The sequence below is a fragment of the Chelonia mydas genome, chromosome 1 (assembly GCF_015237465.2).
Source record: "Chelonia mydas isolate rCheMyd1 chromosome 1, rCheMyd1.pri.v2, whole genome shotgun sequence".
Classification (NCBI taxonomy): domain Eukaryota; kingdom Metazoa; phylum Chordata; order Testudines; family Cheloniidae; genus Chelonia; species Chelonia mydas.
The window spans coordinates 323,978,201-323,994,413 of NC_057849.1; the positions used below are offsets into that span (position 1 = coordinate 323,978,201).

Genomic DNA, 16,213 nt, shown 5'->3' on the forward strand with positions numbered 1-16,213 from the left:
AACATCCTAAATTCTCTGATTTTAGCGATATCTTTTGACTACCAGCACTAAATAAGCTCAGAGGGACTTTGAATATATTGTGTTATATGTGTGATGAATTGTTCCTTACAGTTGTTTTTGGGTGCACCCAGTGCATTGCTACATTTAAGGAATTTTTAAAGAAATGTAGAGGGGACTGGATAATTCAGGTTTATTGTTGATAATTTTTAGCTTGTGTCCCAGTTAGCATCCAGCCATTTGACCTATGAAGTCTGCAGTCCCAGTTAAGTTCCTATAGGACATCTGTCCACTATATTACAATAACAAAAACAACACTAGTAACAAAAACTGTCACAATTTCACTTTGTTTACCATCTTGGCAGTAAAGCCAAAGATAGGTTTAAAAATTGAATGAACTCCTCACCCATAGAGTTGGTCCCTCTAGAACAAAATAATTGAGACACATTGACAGGTTATTTTGGGGAAGCTGGATAGCTGTACTTAACCTGCTCTGTCAATAAAGGTGTTTTTTTCTTGTCATGAGCATCTAATTCTCCTTTTTCAAAAAAACCAATTAGTTACACTAATTAAGCACTCTTCATTATTAGATATAAACTTTCCCTTTTATCTCATAATGGTACAGTTCAGCAAAGGATGAAAACTGGTATCTGCAGTCTGTAGATGAGCTTGAACAAATGAAATGAAAACCTCTTTCTCATCTACTTCTGTGAAATGCTATTGGAACATCGTATGCACTACTTTTTTGCAGTTTTTCCTGAAGTCTGCTAGTTTGGATCTGTTCTAAAAAGTACTTATCAAAAACATAAGTTTACAAGTTATTTTTCTGCCAGTCCTGCAAACTCTTCCTGGGATCGGAATGTCACTCTGGATCTATCGTTCTTTGCACATCTACACAGTTCATAAAGGTTTTGCAGGCCAAATTAGGTCCTTACTGACATATACGCAAGCCTGTTGTCTTCAATGGGCTTACACAGGTGTAAACAATTAGAATTTAATATGTTCAGTTAATGATGTACAAGACAGAATCTCTCTCGCGTGCTCTCTCGCTCTCATTATGTTCCTTTTGTGGGTCCAACAAAAGTAAAAAGATGAGGTCTGCACATCTCAGTTCTCTTTTCCTATAGCCCCTCTTTTCAGCCTTCTCCATGGGCTTAAACCAGAGGTTTTCAACCTGTAGTCCACAGAAACCTGGGGTTCTGCAGGCTGCACATCCATGCAAAAAATGTTAGGGGTTTTCAAATGAAAAAAGGTTGAAAACCTCTGGCTTAAACAAATTTGTTAGTGAATGCTTACTTCTTTCTTAATATAATTTCAGATTACAAGTTTTACTTTATACAAAAAACACTGGAGTCCATGGTTTTGTTTGTAATAAAATTGGAGATCTTTATTTCCATATCAACCCCAATGCAAAATCTGTTTCATCCACTTGTGCTGTCCTTGCTCAAACTTACTTCACTTTGGCTAAATGCAGCATCTGTTGTCTTTGCAGTGAAAGTCTTTGATCAGGAAAATAAATCATGCAGAAAATGATCATACATTTATACAAAATTCTTCAATGTGTATTTGATTTAAATTTTTTCCTTAGGAAACTCGTAGGGTATATCAATTTCATTACGTGAACTGGCCTGACCATGATGTTCCATCGTCTTTTGATTCTATTCTGGACATGATCAGCTTTATGAGAGAATACCAGGAGCATGAAGATGTGCCTATTTGTATACACTGCAGGTACCAAATATATTAATATTTTTTATTTGTTTATATTCTTGTATGTTTGGTACAAGACTTACATGTGTTAATTTTGAAAAGTTCCTCTTCTAGCTCATTGTCAGAAAGAACCTCTTTCTTCTTCAAGTGCTTGCTCACGTTGATTCCATTTTAGGTGCGTGCGCGTGCCCATTTGCACGACGGTCGGAGATTTTTGCCTTGGCATTATCCTTAGGGTCAGCTACAGCACCATCTTCAGTGCTGTGCCCAGGTGTCAGTATATTAGGTGCCACTGGCCCTACGCCTTCTTGGTTCCTTTTTAGCACCCGTGGGGTTTGTCAGAGCGCCTTTCCCTTGCCTTGCAAGGACTAGCGATTGTTCTACTTCAGGCTTTGAGCCTTAAAGCCATTTCGTAAGTCAACGCAGTTGTTTGTTGCGGTGGCAGATAGGATGAAAGGTTTTCCAGTGTCAGCGCAGAGGATTTCATCCTAGATCACAGCCTGCATCCATTACTGCTATGACTGGCAAAGGTGGCTCCACCAGCGACTGTGACTGCGCATCGGCAGCCTTCCTGGCCCAGGTGCCAATTCAGGATATCTCTAGGGACACTACCTCGTTGTCTGTCCACGTGTTTACGTGTCATTATGCGTTCACTGAGCAAACCCGAGACAGTGCTGGCTTTGGCAAGGCAGTGTTGCAAGACGCGTGACCGTGAACTTTGAGCCCGCCACCAGGGATATGGCTTGTGAGTCACCTAGAATGGAATAGACATGAGTAAGCACTCGAAGAAAAAACGGTTACCTACCTTTCATAACAGTTCTTCAAGATGTGTTGCTCATGTTCATTCCATTACCCACCCTCCTGCACCTCTGTTGGAGTTGCCAGCAAAAAGGAACTGAGAGGGCGTTGGGCTAGCGGCCCCTAATATACCGACGCATAGGGACAGCACTCAAAAGGACGCTATAGCCTACCCTACAAATACCACTAAAGCAAAAATCTCCGGCTGCACATATGGGCGCGCGCACACCTAGAATGGAATGGACACGAGCAACACATCTTGAACAATAGTTACGGAAGGTAGGTAACTGTTTTTTCTACACAGCCTTATGGATTATGTATACTTTAACAAGTGACCCAAAGGCTAACTGTACACTCAATAGTTTTAAAATGCAACCCCTGGCTGCCCTCTCCTCTTCAAGTGAAGGACTGAGGACAAAGCAGTGGAGGCTGTTTCTAAGGACATTTCAGAACTAGAATGGGTGGAGTATTAGAATACGTCTTATGGACAAGATGCCTAATGGGTCTTTCATCTCTAAGTTCTGTAAATATGGGAAATTGATCTGCTGCTGGTTTTCATTGCCGGTATACTTAACAAATACACAACTTCTGTGGCTATATTAAGGAAGATGAAAATTCTAAGAAATAACAGGCCTGTATGCATTTGTTAACTTATATACATCCATCCAAATCAAGTGCAGTCATTGGATTTCTGGCAAGCTACCAGTGCAGACATCAAAAGTCTCTCAAAAGCACGCACCTTTGCAATTGTTTAATGAAATACGTGTTAAAACTACATTTCCAGTTTAGACTAAAACACAGAACTTGTTATAGACTGAATTTTGCTTCATGATAGCATTGCAAAAACAAAAATACAGCCAAAGAGAGAAATATATAGCAGTATAGTAATGAAAATGATAAAAATATTAGTTGAGTACTAAAACCATGTTAAGAATGTGCCTATATATTTTCATAACACGCTATAGATTAGGAACAACAAACACTGCTATGCCGTTAATTCTCAAATTATTAATTTTCGTAGCCACTGTGCTGATATATAAAATAAACACCCAGTGCAAATGTCCAATCTATTTGTATATTAAATAAGATTTACTGTTCTTAAATTCCAGAAGGTTTCTTTGCTTGTTGATGAGCCTACTGTATTCTCCGTTTAGAATATTTATTAATTCTAGTATTTCTAGGCTGCTCTGACGAATGACTTCTGAATCTATAGCAGGATTAAGCATAATATAAAATTGAGGCTTATGCAATTGTCACTTTTTTCCTTAAAAGAATAAATGCCAAAGTAGCAATGACTATACTTAAAAAAAGCAAAGGTAAAATCACCTTTCCAAACATCTGAACTTCCCAAGAGGGTGTGGAAATTTCCCTTCCCCTGACAAAAAACAAAACAAAACTGAAACCCTTCATCATAGACCAGAGCAGCACTTTGCTGCTGTTGCAGAACCTGCAGGAGGACTCGAGCATCTATTTTGTTGACCCACAAAATTTAAACTGTTCTTGCAACATCTAAAGGGTATGTGTTTAAATACCTACCAAGTTATGATTATATTAAACCTATATGATTTGGATTTCCCTTTAATACTCTTCATTTTAATGAAAATGCTACTAAAAGCCACAGTAACAAGCTCTAGTATTTTTTTACTTTAAAACTTCTGTCAGTGGTCATTACACTATAATACATTTTTGTATGCTTTTGTTTTCTCTCTCAAATATGAATTCAAATCACTTTTACATAGGTTGGAAGAGAATTGACCCTGAGTATAGATATGACCTTTGATTAGTCAACACTAATGACTTCACTATAAATGTAACTATTTCTGCAAGTAACTGTTTGATCACAACCAAAGGCATGTTTAGTGTTAATGAGTGATTATACATCAAAAATTATATAGGAATGGTTAAGTCTGTAAACCTTTTAGGGATACTTTCTGGTTTTAAAGTGTGGTTCTACTATGAAAAGATGACTATAGAAAGAACATACCCTTTTACTCAAAAGATGTGCTGTCCTTGTGTATTCAGTCATATCAGCTGACATTACTTGACAGAGTTTTTAACTGGTTTTTAGTCCTGTTTAGTGCTAAGAAAAAGTTAAATGGATTCTACTTCTTGAGCATCAACAGAATTATTAACTAAGTTTCAACCAGTTGCACCTATGTACACTTATAGAAGACAATGGAAATGCACAGGCATTGAGGGATAGGTTATTCTGTAGAAACTTAATTATTAGTTATGAGGCATGGGAAGGAAGGAATCAAAGATTGCGTTTTGAGCTGATAGTGTAAAATAAATCTCTTTACTTATAAACTGGACACATTTGCTACAGAAATCATTTGAGACAGAATAAATGTGGACATTTGATTCCATTTTCCATCACTTTGCAAAGGAGAAAGATTTTGACACTTTAAAGATTGTCAGTTATATAAATTGAGAAGTAACCCATATTGTGTTTTACCAGGTTATCAAGAAAATGAAAACTTTACATTTTACACTTTTCTAATGTCTTTTCCTGTATGTAGCCATTCTATAATGCTTGAACTGTTAGACCAGTTACTATTCTCTGTAGTATATAGAATAGGCAAAAATGCTTCAACACACTTTATTAAAGCATTTCTTCACATCTGAAATGCTGATGCCTGTTGTCTATGAAAACATGAAACTACATGTACTTTACATTAAATACATTAAGAGCTGGCTGACAAAAGGTATTTGAGGACTGACATATTTTTAAGTAGGTAGTGATATTTTTACCTTGATTCTGTAAATATGAAAATAGTAACTCTATAAAACTTACACAAGGTAACTTAAATCATTGTCAAAAGTACTATCGAGTAACTGTTGTTTATGTCCCTAGTGCAGGGTGTGGAAGAACAGGAGCCATCTGTGCCATAGATTATACATGGAATTTGCTAAAAGCTGGGGTAAGGAAGATTTATAGGAATATAATTTACTGTAGAATTAGATCATATTTTATACCAGTGATTAAAATTAAGCTTCCAACCTGCTGAGGAGTAACAAAATCAGAAATATCAAATGTTCAAATTTTTGAAGTACAGTAACTCCTCACTTAGTCGTCCCGGTTAACGTTTTGTTATGTTGCTGATGAATTAGGGAACGTGCTCGTTTAATGTTGCGCAATGCTCCCTTATAATGTTGTTTGGCAGCCGCCTGCTTTGTCCACTGGTTGCAGAAAGAGCAGCCCATTGGAGCTAGCTGGTGGGGGCTTGAAACCAGGGTGGACTGGCAGCAGCCCCTCCCCCACATCAGCTTCCCTCAGTTCCCTGTGTGGCAACTGCCCAGTAGGCTATCAATTGCCAAGCAGTTCAGCTGTCCCTCCCCTCACTGTCCTGTGCTGCTCCTGCCCTCTGCCTTGGAACTGCTCCTGGGAGCCGCCTACTTGCTATGCAGGGGATGGTGGGAGGAACTAATGTCCGGGTGTCCCCCTCAAACCCCACTCCTTTACCCCATCTCCACAGAGCAGGACAGGGACACAACTGGGCTCAGGATGGAGGGAGCTTTCTCGACTTGCTGATCTACTTAAAAAGGCAGTGTACTTAGAGTGGGGTCAGCGTACTTAAAGGGGCAATGCGTGTCTCTCTCTCGCACATGGTGTGTCTCTCTCTGCCATGCTATCTCCCCTTCCTCCATTCGTGCTGCCTTGTTGAGTGTGAGGCTACATTATTAACAATGTGTTAACCCTTGAGGGCTCAGCCAGTGCTAGTTCATTATTTAGCAGTAAGGCATTCCCTGGGAAATATCCCATCCTCTTCCACTTTCTGACTCTATCACCTCAGCCAAGCTTCACAATCATCATTTCAGTGTACAGTATTAAACTGTTTGTTTAAAACTTATACATACACATACATATACACAGTATATCTATCTAGTCTTTTGTCTGGCAAAAAAAATTTCCCTGGAACCTAACGCTCACCCCCTTTTTACATTAATTCTTATGGGGAAATTGGATTAGTTTAGCATCGTTTTGCTTAAAGTAGCATTTTTCAGGAACATAACTACAATGTTAAGCGAGGAGTTACTGTATATTAAACATTGGCTTTAGGTTATTTATGGAAGCACTTTCCTATATCAAAAAAACAACCAAAACCTACCCAGTCTCAGAATGGAAGCATCTCAAGGTAAAATGTCAAACTGTAAATTTAAATAGTACATAGTTCTGAGTATATTGACCTGAATGCTTATCTGAAGTGCTGATTTTCAAATTATTTCCAAAGATCAAATTTTCAAAATCTATAAATATACTGCAAAGTATGTTTACTCATTGTTTCTTCTGCAACGATTTTTTTATAGCTTCTTAAACTCTCTGCATTTGAAATTTCAAGTTGTCTGCGTTTATATTTCACTTTGTGGTTTTTAGGTTCATTATGAAGCAAAGAGACATGCTGATGTGTTGCCATAATGTCAGTATGTCAGACATTATTGCTTCTGCTAAGTCTGTCACACTTTTAGAATTGATCTTAAAAATATTTGTGTGATCTGCACTACCAGTGAAACAGTTATAAATACCAGTTCTGAAAGAACTGTTGCTGTAAATGACTTCGATAAGATTGACTTACATGGAGGGAATGGGTCAGCTTTCTATAAAAGCAGTAAGGCATGCTGTAGTGGTAACTTTAAAAATTGGTCTGCCACATTTTAAATCACGATGCTGACAATATACCATACTGACTTTTATAGAAAATAACGTAACTTTGCCTTATATTTCAGAAAATACCAGAAGAGTTCAATGTATTTAATTTAATACAAGAAATGAGGACACAAAGGCATTCTGCAGTGCAGACCAAGGTATACTCTTCTGTAGTGTAGACTTGGACTTTGTGGTATGTACTTTTTAAAGCATCTTGTACATTAATCATTTTTAACATGCATACAATAGGAGCAGTATGAACTTGTCCATCGAGCCATAGCACAACTGTTTGAAAAGCAACTACAGAAATATGAGAGTCACACAGACTGGAAGATTGCTGATGGAGTGGTATGTTTTTCTTTGACGTATGGGCTTTCAATTAAAGTTATAGCTTTTACCTGCAGTTTTAAGTTTTACTGTGCTTTCAGTCCTTGATCTTGTTTGTCTTAAATATTTTTATGGTCCAGTAAGGAGGGAAAGTCAGGATGGGCGGGCCTGGAGAGCGCGCTCACCTCAGGTAGCAGCAGCTTTTGTGTCCCGCAGGGCTGGGCCGTGATGAGAGGGCCAAACCTGAATGGTGCTGCAACCCTACATACCAGATTTTTTTTTTTTTAATTTTCTTTAACACCAGGTTCTTCCCAGTACCAGTTAGGTCCTCACACCTCCCTGATAACCTTGTCATGCCCCACAGGGGGTGCACCCCACATTTTGAAAACCTCTGCTGTGATTGAAATATCCCTGAAAATATTTGGCTCACTTGGAGTTTATAGTTCCCTGATTCCCATCTCAGAAAATTGCCCACTTGGGAATTGACCTAGACACTTGGAATGACAGAAACTCACCATCTCAGGAAAGGATTCAGAAACTGGTAACACTTGCTCTCTTCCTGAGTTGGCAAGTCTTCCCCAACTGGTTGTGTGTGTCATTTCTAAGCATGCCAATGTTATGCCAAGACCTGGTAGCGTGGATGAAGTTTTCATTCCTGAAACTTTAAGTAGCAACTCTTACAGTTCATACGGTCAACAAGGGAGGACTTGGAAAAGGGAGGACTTGAACCACTCGTCAGTCAAATTCTCCTCTGGTGAATGAACAGGAACACCATGTTCAGAATTTATATACACACCCTATAATACATAAGCATGGATGTCAGCCTTATAGGCTGGGGAGCCCACACTTCCAGAGCTGGCCAGCCAGAAAGAGGATTGCACAACAATATTTTGGAGCTCAGGGCAGTCTTCCTGGCCTTACTTAGCTTGCTGCATGTGTACTTTCACAACTATGCATAAGGTCAAGTAAAACAACTGTAGTATGAAGTACCAGAGGGTCACTGAGTTAAGCCTTGTTGAGGGGAGTGCATCAAATCCTGTATATGTTCTGAGCCGGATTAGCGCACAGACTAATTAAGAATTTAAATCTATACTGGAGAGTGGACTACTGCACAGTGATGGGGTACACATCATACCAGACTCTAGATGACTTCTCATGCAGCTGGAAAAAACTGAGGCTTATGTGTTTCCACCTCTTCAGTAATTCCCCAATGAGTAGAAGATGTAGAAAGCAAAGGTTGTATTTGATCCTTATTACTCCAGAGGGCTTGGTTCTCAGATGTCAACATGAAATTCTCTCAAAGTTTGGACCTGTTGCACAACAGCATCCCGGCCATGTTCAGGCTTAAGGATCTGGCTTTTTAAGGTTGGGCCTTCTTGAAAGTCTCTCCAACATTTTCCTTCCTGGAAAAAGGACTTGTCATTCTGTTAATTTATTGTTTATATACCTATACCTGTATATTATAAAACTTAGTAGCACTTACTGATCAGGGAGGGAGGGATTGTGTGTGTGTGTGTGTGTGTGTGTGTGTTAGGTGCTGTACAAATTAATCAAAAGTTATGGTTCCTGACTTTAGAGCTTAGTCTAATTGGATAAGATCCAATAAACAGAAGGAGGGAATAGTGAGGGATGAGGATAATAGCGGTAGGAACATATGGTTACATAAGTGATGTACAAGCCAGTTCTGAATCATATAAAGTTGTTAATCATAAAAAAAAAAAATTACACATCTGCAGTCCCATCTGTCTCAAGGTCAGTGTTTTCTTGCTGGTGCAGAACCAAACAGGTCTCAAAGCATACTGCAGTTTGAGTTTCTTCAGGAGGGTTTTGAGAAGGGTCTTCTAATATAATGCCCTTTGTGTACAGACATTTGTTCTTAGTGTGCTCAACGATGTAGCCAGTATGGGCTCAGCCTATGTTGATAAGTTTCTTTAAGGCAGTCTTCTGCCTCATCCAGTTAAATCAACGGTCTCTCCCTGTAGCCTGTACCTGGTCTACAAACCCTCTGCGACTTACTTGTCACTAAAATTAATTTCTTCTTTACATGTTTTTTGAAATTTCTTTTCCCATGGCTGTTAGCAGTTCTAATCTGACTCCCTATTCATTTTCCACAAGGATATAATAGTTGTCTTGGTTTTCTCCCAAAGTTGGTCACATTTTTTACCTTAACAAGGAGATCTCCCTCTGTAACCTCTGCCCTAACATGGGGCAGATTGAGATCCTGCACTATTCCCTTGATGTAGGGTGAACAGATGTCCCGTTTTTAAAGGGACAGTCCCTTATTTTAGCCCTCCCTCAGGTGTCCTGACTTTTTCCTTAAAATGGGCAAATTGTCCTGAATTTTCTGTCTCCCCTGGATCCTGCCCCCCGGAAGTGTGGGGCTGCTCTATTTCCTAGGCACCTTTCCCTGCTGAGCCACCTCTCTGGCCAGGTTTGCTAAAGCCCCTGCAGTCAGGTTCCCTGGGCCCCAATGCGCAATGCAGCCTTAGAGTTTAACCCCTTCCTGCCCATGCTGTAGCTGGGAGGTGGCTTGGTTATGTAGGTGGCTAGCAGTGGCCAGGAAGGGGCAAGCTGCTTCTAGTCACATGGGGGGTGGGGGAGAGAGAGATGAGAGAGATGTCTGCAAAGACAGGGGCCAGGTCATCCCTTCCCCCACCCCCTGGAGCTGGTAGCAGCTCACTTCGCTTCCCTTCTCTCCCGCACAGTGCTAAAAGGCTCCTGCTGGCTATATTCTGGTGTGAACCCTGGCATAAATCTGGGGCGGGGGGAGGAATGTGACCCTGCATGCCCATCACATGTTGCCTCAGGAAGAGATGGTGCCAGGTACCAGGAGAGGCAGGTCAGTCCTGGGTGCCCAGCCAGGCATGAAGGGTGGAGAGTGCTGGGAGGGAGGGTCAAGTAGGTTGGTCACACACACCCCCATGTGAGAGAGGTGTATGAGAGTGTGTGTGTCACCCCTCCCCATGTGGACCCTAAAGCCTTAAAGATGATAAGGTAAATAAAATAAAACTACATAGTATTTTTTTAATGGGGTTCAGTCAACTTGATGTTAGTTTGAATGTTTGTACTGCACAGTTCTGAGTTACTGCTGTTGAACTCGTTTGAATAAGAGTAATTTTACCAGGTGTCCCGTATTAGCATAGGGAAATATGGTCACCCTAAGCCTCCTGTACAAGAATGGAGGAAATGCAACTCTTTGTATTGTTAAAGGATCCTTTTCAGGAACAGAGCTGCTAGGTATGTAATTTCCCATACAATCCATTTCCACATGAAGGTGGTTTCTCTTGTCCAGTCAAACTTCATGCTCACTCCATTAGAGTAGTTGCTATTTCTTGGGCTGAGGGAGAAGTCTAATTGAATTAGCCAAAGCAGCCACCTGATGTCAAGAAGTGCTGTGTAGTTCTAACTTCCTTGGCTGATGAAATATTTGGCTAGAGGGTGCTTCAAGCAGGACTGCTGACTCTGCCTTTTCAAACCCTCTGCCCCCCGCAATTAGTTGCCCATTGGGTTAGATCTGTTCTCTCCATCCCTTCATGTAAATCTTCCCCATCTTCTTTCCCAGTCTTCCACTTGTCATATCTACCTGATCATAGCTGGCCCCTCTTGGGACAATCGTGGATCTGCACTGTTTGTGGGAACAATCTTGAAAAATAAATTTCATATCTTATACTTATTTTCCAGCACAGTACATCCATCCACTCAGGTAACACCTGTTATAGGGTAGGAAGGAAGGGTAGGATAAGATGACCATCAGTCTTTCATTTTTAGAATACATTACTTGGGGATCCAGTGCCCTAGCGAGGATGATGTTGGGGTGTGTGTTATGGGTATATACTGCTTGAGTGACATCCTTAAGGAGAAACAAACCTGGTCTGTTCTGGCCATGTCTAAGGAAAACTAGCAAGTAATAGAAATTTGTTAGTTTGGGTACATTTTTGAATTTTTACGAGTTTGTCTTGTAATGTTGGCTTTGAGCTGTTTTGGTTTGGGTTCATTGTTCTTAATTATACCTGAATTGTGTCTCTTAATATAAAAGTACCTACAGCCTAGCATAGGTGCTTCTGGTGTGTCAGTATATTCCTATGCAGATTTGAGATGCTTCTGATGAAACTGGGAAGATACCTAGCAGTGTCATGGAAACAATGTTCTCAGCATCTGATGGAAATTCTCCTTTCACCTCTTGTTGTCCTAGCAGCTGGAGTATAGAAATGTAGGGCAGCCGTAGAGGTTTCTTGCCTTCTCATACACAGGGGTCACTGTAGTATTTGCATGGTGTGTGAATGTGCATAGAAGCAGGAGACATGTAAGCAAAGGGGTGCGTGAATGTTCTGATGTTTAGTCAGTTGGGCTAACTTCTTTGATTCATTACATTGGGATTGTGTGATGATGAGTTACTGTCTGAGAATCATACTGACATCTAGCAATAAGGAATTTGTATCTGTGGATAATTCTGAATCTACCAGTTCAGCCAGGGAAATGAATAGTCATCCTAGAGAGATATTTTAAATACTAATATATCATTTTCTGAGATTTTAGGGAAATGTAGGGAAGAGAACCAGATAAACATATAGAAGAAAAGCTCAATTGTATTACAAAAACTTTTGTGCCAGCCAAGTATCACTTTCTTTCACCTGCTAAGGATATGACATTCCATTAATTTTGAATACCAGTACTTAAAGGATCCGGTTAAACTGAAGACTCCTAAATTTATTTATATTATAGTTGCATCTGTAACACATTTGGGGTACTGCATACATAAACAGGGTCTAAGTCTTCCTAATTAAGAGCTGTTGAATAGAAATTACATTAATCTGAATGAAATTGTACCTACTTTTAATGTCTAAGATTACTATTACTAAGAGGAAAACTCCCTCCTCCCCCTCCCCCAATAGTTCATTTTTTCATTAGACAAGACTGTGCAGCGTCAGTTTTACTGTTTTATTGGGCAGCTGCACTTTCTATCGCATGACCTGCTCTATAGTAGCATATGTGCATGCCCTTCCCCAGGCTGTGGAAAAGTGTTCACCAGTAACATCAGCGGTAAAAATTAAACTCGAAGTGGCAGCAGGGAGGTGTGAGCACAGAAAAAAGGGATGAGGGCGTAGACGTGAACATGACTGGTGTTCCTTTGGACCTACCACCGCCACTCTGCTGGAAAGACTCTTCATTAGTCCTGCCACGAGTGCAGGGGACTGGACTAGATCAGTGGTTTTCAAACTGCAGGTCGCGACCCAGTACTGGGTTGTGGAATGTAATGCACTGGGTCGCGGCGGCTCTGGTCAGCACTGCTGACCAGGCTGTTAGGACTTTTATCAGCAGTGCTGCCTAGCTAAGGAGGCTAGTCCCTACCTGTTCTGACACCGCGCTGTGCCCCAGAAGGGGCCAGCAGCAGATCCGACTCCTAGGCAGGAGGGCCACAGGGCTCTGCACCCTGCCCCCACCCCGAGCACCGGCTTCGCACTCCCATTGGCCGGTTCGTGGCCCATAGGAGTTGAGGGTGGGGGGCGGTGCCTCCAGGCAAGAGCTGCGCAGAGCCACTTGCATGCCTCTGCCTAGGAGCCAGACCTGCTGCTGGCCGCTTCCGGGGCGCAGCACTGTCCATGGTGCCAGGACAGGCAGGAAGCCTACCTTAGCACCCCTGCTGCACCGCTGAGGTCTAGAACACATGACTTAGGGGTCTAGAACACATGACTTATAAGGAGAGGCTGAGGGAGCTGGGATTGTTTAGTCTACAGAAGAGAAGAATGAGGGGGGATTTGATAGCTGCTTTCAACTACCTGAAAGGGGGTTCCAAAGAGGATGGCTCTAGACTGTTCTCAATGGTAGCAGATGACAGAACGAGGAGTAATGGTCTCAAGTTGCAGTGGGGGAGGTTTAGATTGGATATTAGGAAAAACTTTTTCACTAAGAGGGTGGTGAAACACTGGAATGCGTTACCAAGGGAGGTGGTAGAATCTCCTTCCTTAGAGGTTTTTAAGGTCAGGCTTGACAAAGCCCTGGCTGGGATGATTTAACTGGGACTTGGTCCTGCTTCGAGCAGGGGATTGGACTAGATGACCTTCTGAGGTCCCTTCCAACCCTGATATTCTATGATTCTATGCACAAGGTAAGCCCATACCCCAATCCCCAGCCCTGAGCCCCCCAAACCCGGAGCCCCTTCCTGCACCACAAACTCCTAATCCCTGGCCCCCTCCCACACCCTGAACCCCTCATTCCCGGCCCCAGCTCTGAGCCCCTCCTACACCTCAACCATCTCATCCCCAGCTCTGTTGGGTCACGAGCATCAACAATTTTCTTCAGCTGCGTAGCAGAAAAAAAGTTTGAAAACTGCTGACTAGATAATCTCTTTCCAGTCCTATGATTTTATGATAAACAGCCGGTGAATACATTTTTAAATATATGCATGTGCTTTTTAATAGATGTTCAGATAGAAACTTGACTTATTTTAAATTTAGTCAATTTTTAAAAATCCGAGTATCCCTTTAATTTAAAAGAAAGAAAAAAGAAAAAAAGTAATGTGTATTAAAAATGTTTAAAGGTATAACTCAGTGTGACCCGGTGTCCCTAGGGCAGCTCTCACTGGAAATGCAAAGGGCAGGGCAGGGTGCAAAAGGGGGAGCAGACGCTCCCAAAACTGGTGGTTAACACTGAAGTTAAACTCTTCAACCAGTCACAAACTGTGCTCTTGATCCCCCACACTAGTTATCAAGAAGCTAAAAAGGAAATCACACAGCCCCCTTTATTGCATTCTAGTTCTCTGGCTCTCAATCAGCATATAGGTCCAGTGCAATGAGACGTTATTTAAAAAACTCTGCTCATGTATAGAAAATGTTCTTCTGAACTCCAAAGGGTCAGCCACATTGCTGGGTCAATATTAGGTTGGATATTACCCAAAATATTGATTATCATACACATTGTAAGGAGAGTGATCACTTTAGATAAGCTATTGCCAGCAGGAGAGTGGGGTGGGGGAGGTATTTTTTCATGCTTTGTGTGTATAAAAGATCTTCTACACTTTCCACAGTATGCATCCGATGAAGTGAGCTGTAGCTCACGAAAGCTTATGCTCAAATAAATTGGTTAGTCTCTAAGGTGCCACAAGTACTCCTTTTCTTTTTGTAAAACTAAAGGTTTATTATGAAAGAAACGAGGAGATTTGTTGAATGGTAAAGCAATCAAATACACACAGTCTTCAAAGTCCATATATCAGGTTCTTAGCAGTATTGGTGAGTTTGTTGGCTTGAAAGTCCTTCTGAAACACATCCACGGCTTGGATGGGCCATTCAGTCCTTTGTTCAGAGCTTCAGTTTGTAGAAAAGTCACTTCAGAGGTAAGAAGCAGGGTTGAAGACAAAATGGAGATGATGTAGCTGCTCTTTATATTCCTTTTGCCATGTGACTTTTACTTCCTGTGTCCCAAACACAAGCTTCACAGTACATGGGCATGAAAAAGCCATAGAGTTCTGTTCACAGGTATGCCCCTACAAGTCCTGTTGAGCGATAAGGTATCCCCTGACTCCTTTCAATAGTTTCATTATACAGCTGATGACCCTTGATAGGCCATCGAACAGGCTAGGCAGTGCTGATGCCAATCTGCCTGGGAGTGTCACCCAGAAACAAAGCAAAAGTTTTGAAATACAGATATACCATACATATCTATAACTCATAATACAAAGGTGATGCAAACATATAAACAAGATTATCATACTTGGCAATTTATAACATTTTCACATGGCATATTTGGTTAGATGTCTTGAAATTTTATAATATTGGTATCAACAATATTATGAAGTGTCCCGCCTATTCCATACAGCATCACAATATGTATGAACATATAGGTCAGAAATGGTAAAAAGAAAATATCTTTGAACACCGAAGACTGGGAAGAGAACTATGAAGAAGAGACTGAAACCTGGTAGACTGAGTGCTGGAAGTAATACAGATACTAAGATTTAAGATGCTTTAATCCTTAATCAGGAAATAGCAACAGGAAGATTTATTCTATCTAGCTTGGATTTGCATAGTATTTAACATGTTTATTGTGTTTAACTTTATTTTGTGCTTGAAAATAATACAATTGGGAGCCAGTTATTGGGGGTAGTTGATGGCAGCACATCCCAAAGAAGAGAAATGCACTTGTGTCCCCAATGGTACTGAATGGGGACAGAAGTACCAGCTTGAGCGCTTTGTCAAAGGGATGGGTATTGAGGGCTTATATTTAAAGAAATGCTACTAGGAAGCTGATGTAAAGGAGAGCCTAAAACCAGGAGAAGCACCAAACTCATGAGTCAAGGGACTGTCTGTTTGAACAGAACCTGTCACAATGGGATTTGTGGTCTTTGGGTGCTGCTGCAATACAAATTGCCTAGTTCAGGACAGGCAAGGTAAGGTAAAACCCCTCTTGAAATGTCTGGGCCCTCATGAATAAAACTGAAATTCTTTTTTAGTAGATTTTTAAGCCAATATTCTATTAAAGAAATTTGGTGCCGATTTAGCAGCAAAGAAACAACATCTCTTAATCCACTGAACAGATAAGGTAAGGTGGTACTATTACAAATCCCCACATATTGCTCCATCAGAATGAATCCAAGCCTATTGTGAATGGACCAACTCTCAAGTTGAGGAAAGGCCACTTATATATTCTACCCTTGGCCTCTAAGCAGGGACTCCAAGCAAGAGATGCAACTATAATGGTGGTTTTCTTTATGAGAGAATCTATCCACAGAAAACTGGACTA

General features: G+C 41.0%; 1 protein-coding gene across 9 annotated transcripts in view; it reads left to right on the forward strand.

Annotated features, from left to right (window-relative positions):
• PTPN12 (protein tyrosine phosphatase non-receptor type 12) overlaps positions 1 to 16,213 on the forward strand; it is a 151,628-nt gene that overhangs the window by 89,611 nt on the left and 45,804 nt on the right. For all 9 annotated transcript variants that reach the window (XR_006292467.1, XM_037889213.2, XM_043552101.1 and 6 more), the window contains 4 exons: positions 1,586 to 1,728; positions 5,360 to 5,426; positions 7,231 to 7,308; positions 7,400 to 7,498. Coding sequence is in view for 8 of the 9 variants with exons in the window: in XM_037889213.2 (XP_037745141.1) it covers positions 1,586 to 1,728; positions 5,360 to 5,426; positions 7,231 to 7,308; positions 7,400 to 7,498 (387 nt within the window). In the remaining variant the exon portion in view is untranslated. The remainder of the gene's footprint in view (positions 1 to 1,585; positions 1,729 to 5,359; positions 5,427 to 7,230; positions 7,309 to 7,399; positions 7,499 to 16,213) is intronic.